This window comes from Seriola lalandi, unplaced genomic scaffold (assembly GCF_002814215.2).
Source record: "Seriola lalandi dorsalis isolate HSWRI2012SDOR001 ecotype SW California unplaced genomic scaffold, Sedor1 jcf7180002054693, whole genome shotgun sequence".
NCBI lineage: Eukaryota > Metazoa > Chordata > Actinopteri > Carangiformes > Carangidae > Seriola > Seriola lalandi.
The window spans coordinates 57,070-66,709 of record NW_019525246.1 but is presented as its reverse complement, the minus strand read 5'-3'; the positions used below and the strand labels follow the sequence as shown (position 1 = coordinate 66,709).

Genomic DNA, 9,640 nt, shown 5'->3' with positions numbered 1-9,640 from the left:
AGACCACAGGCAATATGCAACATGTCTCATTAGAATTTATTAACTTTGTTTCTTTTCTTCATCCAGAGGATCAATAGATTGTCTGGACTGGCACGTTGTGTCCTGACTGACATGGAGCCTCACAGTAGTGACTGGATGGTGTTCCAACATCCAGTGTGAGTGATGAGAAGCAATGACCCTCCAAACGAACATTGTAGCATCTGCTTTATTGTAACTGCAAGGGTTGCAAAAATGACAGACAAGTCATGTGACCTGTGTGAACATGCACAGCAGCCTATAAAGAGCATCTGAGGTCTGAAGTGTGGATCTGTGGAGACAGGGTGCAGGCACTTCTATATCAGTGAGGAGAGAAGCTTCCCTTCATCACATCAGGAAACTGAGGCTGTTACTGTGAGTTCAGCTCACACATCCTAGTTTTCTCCCAGTCCTGTCTCAGACTCTCACACTCACTGGACATGGAGCTGGGAGGAGATTCAGGGATTCAAGGAATAGGGCACTGCAAAAGAGCTGCTTTACAAACTTGATGAACTGGTGTTGGCTTTTATATGTCATTCTTGACAACTGGGACAATAGGTGTTGCTGCTGAGCATGTTGATAAAGGTGATTCAAACTGAGGATGTGAACTTTGCTATATATTACACTAAAACTGACCCAGATGTTCATGGTTTCCTGGGTAACAGCAAGTCTGAACATTTTATGTGCTCATTTCAACCTATCCACCTCAGTGTTGCCATCTGTTACTCACTGTTGAAACTGCTAATCGTTGCATCACATCAACATTTCTTTTGTGTACAGGTAAGGGACAAAACAACACTTGAGTTTGCCTCATGAACCTGGTTCAGAATTGACTAAGAGTTTTCAGTTATGTTTCTACAGAAATCAGAGCTTGACAGAGTCAGTTCAGATCAGTGTTGTGTTCTCACATTGACACACAGAGCTTACTGTTTACAGCCTAACGTCACATCTCCCCTACACTATCTGTCCCAGCTCCTCACAATGATGCTTTCATTTACTGAATGTGACAAACTCACTTTGCTAAGTCAAAGAGAAGTGATCCCCAGCTGTCTGAAGAAATGTTGCTTTATGAAGTTTCTAAGCTGTGTGGACAGACATGAAGCAAAAGATAAACGAAACTCAGAATAAACAGATTTTCAGGTGTATATATACAGAGGTTCAGTGTGTTTGAGAATGTCTCCTCACTGATGTAGGAGCAGATGTGATGCACTGTTTCACTGATGAAGATATTGAGGAGCAAAGGCTAATGTCTTCTTCTGTCTATAGCCAGGACGGGAGAGATAAAGCTGTGTGGATTGGGTCATGTGATTACACCAGCCACAGTTTGTGTCATTTTTACATCTGAGACCTTTGCATTGAAGAAAACATTCCTGAAGTCCTAAAGTAAAGTCCTCTTACCTGGTCTCACTGTCAGACATGTTTGCCTGCTTCTGCTCAGGTGTCACTCTAAAGGCAGAACTACAGAGTCAGTGGTATTACTCATCAAGTGCAGTAAATATCAGTGTATGAATGGATAGAGGAGAGAGTCAGTGTTCTGGGGATCCAAGAACCTAGTAGAAGAGCATTTGATTCACACCCACTTCACATTGTGATTGGCCAGCTGTGCTGAGACAAGAAAGGAGCCAAAGGTTGAACTTAATTCTCAAGTGCTCTTTTCTCATTTGTTACTCAACTATTTGTGGCACTTTGATGTGAAAAATGACTGTCTCCCTGAAAGGACCATCGGAAAAAATGTTTTTACATTCCATCCTCAGTCTCACTTTAATCTGTTTCACCTTGTTGAATTTCTCTTTATGATGTCACTATAACTGAATTCACCAGCAGGTATCAGCGTTTCTTCTCATATCATATCATATTAATACTCATGGTTTTGACGATGTTTATAATTAACAACTCTTCCTCTTTCACATGAGCGAGCTCGTACCTGGACAGGTAAACCAGAGTTAACTGAACCTGCTCCATAGTACAGGTTATCAGGACGGACAATGTTAGGCTCAGTTTAACCAGATAACTAAAAGTTATCCTGGTTATGTTGAACTTGCTTCATAGCCCAGACCTCAGGTCTGATATAAGGTGGATGTAGGGTTACTGATGGTGCAGTCTGATGATGATGATAGGAGGTTTAGAGACATTTATTCTAATGGTCATTTATGATGGTAAAGGGTTAAAGGGTCATTAACCTGCCAGAGGTTGTTCCACTATTATTATTGTATTTGATGAAAATGTTTCTGGAATTCAATGCAAAGTCTGACATGTAAAAATGTGAACATGGTACAAACTGCAGCTGTTCTTCCAGCAGCCTGGTGCTTTCTTCATTTCTCTTACTGCTTCACAACACGCACCCTCAGGCCAGAGAGGTGAATGAATATTGACGCACACTGTCAGTATAATGTGGAGAATGATGGAATGCAGTCTGTGGTGAAGTTCCCTTGCTGCTCACACTCTGTCCAGCTGGGTGGAGTCGGCCTCCAGTCCAGCAGGACTCAGTTCACACAGATAGAAGAGCGTCTCCTCGCTGGCCTCGGCCTCTGTCAAAGGCTCCAGGCGGATCAGGGAGCTGCGTGCTGGCTGCTTCGACTCCAGGCTGGTGTCCAGCAGCTCCGAGGGTGGCTCAGTCTCCACAGAAGCACTGGAGCTGGAAGAGGGCTGGAGGTGGGTGTAAGAGGAGCTGCTGCTACCTGTGCCCAGATCCAGCTCTGGAGGGGGGGTACAGCCATCAAGGAAGGCCAGAAGGGGACAGGAGGTGTACTGGATCAACTGCTTATCTGAACAAACACAAAGACATAGGAGGAAACTAATGCAGAGAACAACCACTATAATCAGCACGTCCCTAAAAGTATCACTTTGATTTATTGTCCCGACCTGCAGGGGAACTGTGGGACATAATATACACGGATGTGCGACTTTCTAAACTCTGTCTAACCAGCTTAGTTCACCACATTAAAAGGGTCCAAAGACTTTTATAAATGAGACATTTCAATTGAAAAATGTCTACAAACATGTTTTCATGTTATGTCTTATTGTAAGCATGTCTAAGTGTGGGCAGGAATTTTGAATGTCCTCCACTCACCTGTGTTTTCTTCTGTTCTGCCTCTGTTTAGCTGTGTGCTGTTCTCTTTGGAGGACACACTTTCCTAAAAACACATGAAGAAATGATGACACTACATGAGCACACAAAAAACAACAGCCTAGATTTTTATAAATATACTACTATTATTTCAGATCATGGATATGTGCACATTGTACTAATACTAATCTTAATGCTAGTATGAGGCAGCAGTTATAGAACAGTATAGTCTCTATGCTCCTATGGACTCCCATAGGCTTGTTTCATCCTGTGTGTTCTGTAATTATTCATTCTTGTTTCGTTTCCGTGTTTCCAGCTGCTGTAATTTACCCTACTGTCCTGTCTCTATATTCACCTCTCATAGTGCAGCTGCACAAACTGCTCTCTGTGCTCTAAATCATGCTTCTACAAAAGCACTCACTGTCTGTGACTCTGAGGAACTAACAAATGATGATATGAACCTTGCAGATGATTCACAGTACTGAAATAAATGTGATTAGATGTGTTGTGTTACGTCTGAGCAGGTACTGATCAGGTGTGTGCATGATGTCCTTTTACCTCTATGGAATCAAAGTCAATGCCAAACTGTTTCCCATAAAGCATGGCCTGGAAGTCTTCCAGACTGCAGTCAATACTGTCCAGATAGTCCATCAGCTCCACCCTGAACAAATGAACGTGAATTAGTTCATTTTTGGAACTGTGAACTTAGTTCAAAATGTTTAAAAATGAGCTATGAACATTTTCATCTGTATAAACTGAACTTTGAACTAGTTCTTTTTAAGTGTGAACTGGCACAACACTGCTGAGGATATCGCCCCGGTTCCTAACAGCAGTCAGCGTACCATTAGCTATGACATGGAGGTCTGTGTGACCCTCCAAGGATATGCCTCCCCAGACCATCAGTGACCCCCCTGCAGACTCTGTCACATCTGCTCAGTGTGAACCTGCTCTCAGCTGTGAAGAGAGCGGGGCGCCAATGGCCGACCTGCCAATTCTGCTGTTCTCTGGCAAATGCCAATTGAGCTGCAGGGTGCTGGGCTGTGAGCACAGGTCCCACTAGAGGATGTGGGGCCCTCATGTTTGGTCAGTTTGGTCAGAAACATGCACACCAGTAGTCTGCTGGAGGTCATGTTGTAGGGCTCTGGCAGCGCTCCTCCTGTTCCTCCTCACAAAAGGAACAGATACCGGTCCTGCTGCTGGGTTGATGCCCTTCTACGACCTGTCCAGCTCTACGCCCCTGTCCACAGTTCATATTTGTATATTAAGACCATGGTCCATGTTCATCTTCAGCTCACTTCAGAAGAAAGATACAACTAGAACCATGGTTACACAGTAAGCCTTTAAAAGATGGTTCTAATCAGAAAGACAATACGGACTGAGGAGCTGTTTTTAATATCATGAACTCTAGTTGAGGTTGGCACTTACTTGCCCAGCAAGTTGATGTTTTGTGATATTGCTCCGTTCTCGTTCAGTATGGAGTCCATCATCTTGACGGGATCCTCCAGACTCAGGCCGGAGGGTTTATTGAGCTGCAGGGCGCTGCTGGTTGACCCGCTGCTGTCTAGGCTGCCGCTCCTCTGGCTGTCGTCTGCCGCCGCCTCCTCTGTCTGTCGGATGTCATCTGTGCAGGTGGTGCTCACCTCCGTCTCAGCTGGCAGCACCGCACAGCTGTCCAGCTCCACCTCCACGATTTCCACATCACTGAGGAAGGATATTTTCAAACAACATGACATAAGACAGATACTGCTGACAACTAACTTCCTTTACAGTCAACTGATTCCAGGTTCTCTATAAAAGGACATTCACACAGCTTTACACATCTAATGGCCTACTTCTCCAAGATGCTTTGTGAATGTCAGTTTGATGTAGTAAATGTCCTGAATCCACAGAGCAGACTATGTTCAGCCTTTCTCTAATGCACCTTCATACTACTGGATGTGCAAGTCTTCTCTTTTACGTTACTCGAAACTAAATGCACATCTAGAGCCTTTCTAACTACGAGTTTCAGCTGAGTTGACTAAATTAACATAATCAACTGACAGCATGGTTTCAGCAAAGCAAGCTGTCCCCTCTGCTGAGGACTGAGGTCACCCTGACCTGAGTGAGCAGCAGCCTGGCTTTTTTTTTTTATATGTGGGCCTTGCTTCTTCTCAACAGTGAAGTTAAAAGGACCATCACCTTGTATATGGAGGGGCTTCTTCTGTATGGGTGTGTTCCTCTGTCTCACTCTCTGTTTAGACACTCTGAAATCATCACCACCACTTTAACCTCTCACTTCAACAAATCGGTCAGAGAAAACATTGAAAACAAGCAACAAGCAACAGACATCAGGCTCTCACTGTGGTTTGTGACTGTCACACACATCATCAAGCTAAACAGCAGTTCTTTGCTCAGCTGCTTGTGGCCGAAAAATGCTGACAACACGCTCTCCACTTGTCTCACAGCTGTTATCAGTGTGTATGAAAGCGGTACAATAAGAGTCAGGTCTTACCCCTGCTCATAGGCCCTGGGTGAGCCCTCTGTGATCTCGGCCGTCACCTCGGCATCGTTCTCAGTCAGGTCACAGATGATGACGTCATCTGAGATCTCAGAGCCCTTCACACCATTCAGACTGTTGACAGACGACTAAACACGACACACAGACACAACTTGGACTTCACATATTCAACATCATCTATTCAAAAACAAAACATAACCATGTGGGCTTAAAAAGTAACATGTTTGCTGTGGGTAAATCTTCCCATGTTTCTGTCACTGGGTGCTGCTGCTCACTGACCTGTTCCACACACACTTTGTCATCATAGATCTGGTGAATGTATTTGGGCTTCTTTCCATTGCTGTTCATAAGAATGGGCCTGTCACACACACAGTGACACGCCAACATTTACAGTTAGTATGCATTATTAAATAATTCAATTCATTCAAGTAACATTGCTCATTACAGCTTTGACAATGATGGTTATTCAGTTTCTTCATTTTATCATTCTAGATAAATGATCAATCATTTCATCAGAAACAATACACCAATCATCACAGAATATCTGATTGAGAAAATCATACTCATGAAATAAAGTTACACTCGGACATGTGTAGCAGTTAAAGGACGAGTCTTTTAAAAAGGAGCAGTTCTCACCTTTTGCGTTTCAAATTCAGGATACGGTTGTTCTGTACCAGTGTCACGATGAACTGTATCAGCTGGAAAAACAACAGTCTCTGAGAATCAACAGAAAATGCAACTGGATCTGCAGCTTAGCTGACCGTAATGAATTAACACCTGCTGGCTGTGGCCACTTCTTTTCCAAACCTCATCAACCCAAAGCCACAAAAATGTTTATATGAACAAATAAAAAATTATGTTTCTAATCCTGCTCATACTGGAAAAATTGGGTCTATCAGAACACACTAATGGTGGAGATAATGAGCAGAAAGCTCTCATGCCATTTATCCTCACATACTCAAAGATAGTTCTCCTGAGAAGAATGCACTACTCACAAAAGCTAGCATGTGGAAACTGATGGGTTTGGTGTAGTGCTCACCTTTTTGATGAGCTGTTGCTGGTGGGCATGTTTCTGTCTCAGATCTGAGATTTCCCTCCACAGAGATTCATTCTCCCTAAACAACAAACACATTTTATTTACAGTCAGAGAATGAACTGTATGACACCACAATGTCTCGTCTGACTTCCTGTTGCTTCTTTCTGATGTGGGAACTTGTCTTTGACGTGCTATCACAAAGGTGTTTCTCCACCCTGTGGGTCAGTGTTGCAGGAGTTGTTCTTTTTTAGTTAAGGTTTATTTTGTATTTTGGGGGCATTTTTATGCCTTTATGTGACAGGGATAATAGAGACAGACAGGAAATAGGGGAGAGACATGCAGTGAAGTGTCCAGCCAGCTGGGGACCTGCTGCTCCGGGCTCATTGCACCCATATGGTGTGCACCCTAACCACTTGGCCATCAGGTCGTCCTGAGCAGGAGTTCCTAATACTTTGTCCCACTCAGTGTGTCCTCCACTGTGTGACAGTTAAGATGTGAGGAATGATTAGTTCATGGTGTTGTAAAGATCAGAGGACATAGTTTGGTAATGCTTCTTAAACGGAAATAACAGGACTGAGTAACTGACTTCAGATGTTTCTCAAAATTCAACTAGGAATCAAATGACAGCTTGGTTTCTGGAACCTACTTTTGAACATGAAGACAGGGAACCAAGTGATGTTGATAAATTTCAAAGCTCTGTATGGTGCAAAAAGACCACAATTTTTGTTTGGTTGTGGTTTAATTGCAGGCAGATGAGACATCAAGGCACCCCTGTATTTAACAGGTCAGATAATCAACCCTTGTGGAACTCCACAGGTCAGAGGAGACACTCAGTTCTGATTAGATAAGTAGCAGGAAAAGTGCTTTACCAGATTTCCCAACGCACAAGTTAATAAAATATCATGATCTGTTGTTTCAAAAGCAGCACTTACACACAGCTGTCACCATGATTAGACTGCAACAAGCCCTCATTCATGACTGTGAGGACAGCTGTTTCTGTGCCTCTGATGGAATTTGTCTAAACTGAGGTTCAGCAGGGTTGGGATGTTTTATTCTCAGGGGACGTTGAATAGAAGGTGACCTTAAAGTGGCCAAGCACACAACCACAAGAAAGTAATTTATTGGTAACAGTGAGTAATGACGGGCCAATGGTGCCTAATACTTCACTGAAGAATTCAGATAAAAATCAAGAAAACAGTGGGACAGAAATAAGGAGGACCCTCATCACCTCTATCATCAGTATTGTGAACCTGTACTAATGAGGGCCACACACACACACACACACACACACACACACACACACACACACACACACACACACACACACACACCGAGGACTAGGACAAAACAAGCATTTGAAAATGAGGCTGGAAATATATTATTAAAACTGTGAGAGTAAAGTGCACCTCAGCGCTAAAGGGCTGACTGACAGCTCATAAATGTTTTTTATTTTGTCTGAGATGTCACTTTTCAGCGGCTGAATGTGTGCAGCGCGAAGAGAATGACTCGGTCACGAGCTGACAAAACTGTGTCCTGTATAGGAATGGGTACTGAAACCCGGTATTAAACGGGCCCTGGGGTTAAATTTTTAAAGACAGCGTGAGTTCTGCTTTCGGTACTTGAGAAATTAAGAAAATAGATTTCCTGTTTATTATTAAAAGTTCTCTTGCACATTTTTTCATGAGTTTCCTCTAGGGGATAAATAAAGTATCTTTCTATCTGATCGTTACAGGCACGTTCATAAATTCATATGTATAATCTAAACTGTTCAGAAATTCAGTCGGAGGACACTTGGGGAGGGCAATGTTATGACAAAATAAGCAATGTTAATTTGCTCATTTTTTTCTTACAAAATGACAAAAAGTACCAATAAGAGTACACTTAAAGTACCAGAGCAATAAGTGGTATCGATACTGATACCATTAAAATCTTACCGTACCCATCCCTAGTCCTGTACTGTCATCTACATGGAGATTAAAATCCATTGTTCATGTGAGGGTGGATGACAGTCTACTGAGGTTTGTGCAGTGAAGAGAAATCCAGTGGGCACACCTCCACATGTTGCTGTATGTTAGGGACAAATATTCTCCTTGTCAACTAGTAGTCGTTCATTAGTCTACAAGACGTTGCATGTTTATGGTATTAATGTAATTATTTAAATACATACTTTTAGGGGCGAAGAATGAGGCGGAACCAAAGACAGAAATATCTGACGGGGCAAGATATTTTCAGATTCATGAGTACTGTCAGACTCTGCACACAGCACAGACAGCCAGCCCACGCTGAATCATTGTCAGGGATTACCAATGAAACATCACAGGAACATACTCTGAATATGAGGCTTTTCTTTCCCATGTTTCTACCACCTAACAAGAAAACATAAAAAAAGGAAATACTCATACTGTGTATTGTGCTAAGAGGCTTTGATGAGACCAACAATCACACAAGAATCTCTTTTAGAAAACAAGCAAAAAAAAGTGTGCTACAAGATGTGTCATAAAACAAATTATCTTAAATTGAAAAGTGATCTAAGAAGAAATTTGACTTGACTCCAGTTCGGTACTGCACACCTTACCAAAGACCCACCAACCCCTGGAACATCCCCCTGTTGGACCAGGGGCTGGTTTCCCAGAGATATGTCAGACAGGTCTGTACTGTTGGTCCAGTCTTGATGTTGCTCATAGATCAGTCTAATGTTAGTCATACTGTTTCACAAAAATAAAGACCGACTCATTTTAAGACAAAAACATTAGACTGCTTGTTATATCTAAGACACAGTCAGTCTGTCTTTGTGAAACTGGCTCCTGTAGTGATGTACATCACCTCAGTCCCACTCTGTGTACCATCATATCAGACCTCTTGTCTTTGAGCTATCAACTTCTTTAAAAGACAGTAATAATGTCATACACTTGTTAAAGACATAACAAGTCCCTGAAAGAGAGCCTCTATAGAGTCAGTCCACAGGCAGGTGACCTTTTCTGGACTGGGATGCCTCACACAGAGTTCCTGGTAGAGGCCACTGAGC

General features: G+C 42.7%; 1 protein-coding gene across 3 annotated transcripts in view; it reads right to left on the bottom strand.

Moving 5' to 3' along the window:
* Positions 1-187: 187 nt before the first annotated feature.
* Positions 188-9,640, bottom strand: part of hsf2 (heat shock transcription factor 2) — a 13,166-nt gene continuing 3,713 nt past the window's right edge. For 2 of the 3 annotated variants that reach the window (XM_023423762.2, XM_087178640.1), the window contains 8 exons: positions 6,619-6,694; positions 6,216-6,277; positions 5,859-5,937; positions 5,574-5,707; positions 4,508-4,783; positions 3,641-3,743; positions 3,086-3,149; positions 188-2,780 (listed from right to left, as the gene is read on the bottom strand). In XM_023423762.2, coding sequence (XP_023279530.1) covers positions 2,452-2,780; positions 3,086-3,149; positions 3,641-3,743; positions 4,508-4,783; positions 5,574-5,707; positions 5,859-5,937; positions 6,216-6,277; positions 6,619-6,694 — 1,123 coding nt within the window. In that variant the 3' untranslated portion in view covers positions 188-2,451. The remainder of the gene's footprint in view (positions 2,781-3,085; positions 3,150-3,640; positions 3,744-4,507; positions 4,784-5,573; positions 5,708-5,858; positions 5,938-6,215; positions 6,278-6,618; positions 6,695-9,640) is intronic. The other variant, XM_023423763.2, reaches the window with a different exon arrangement.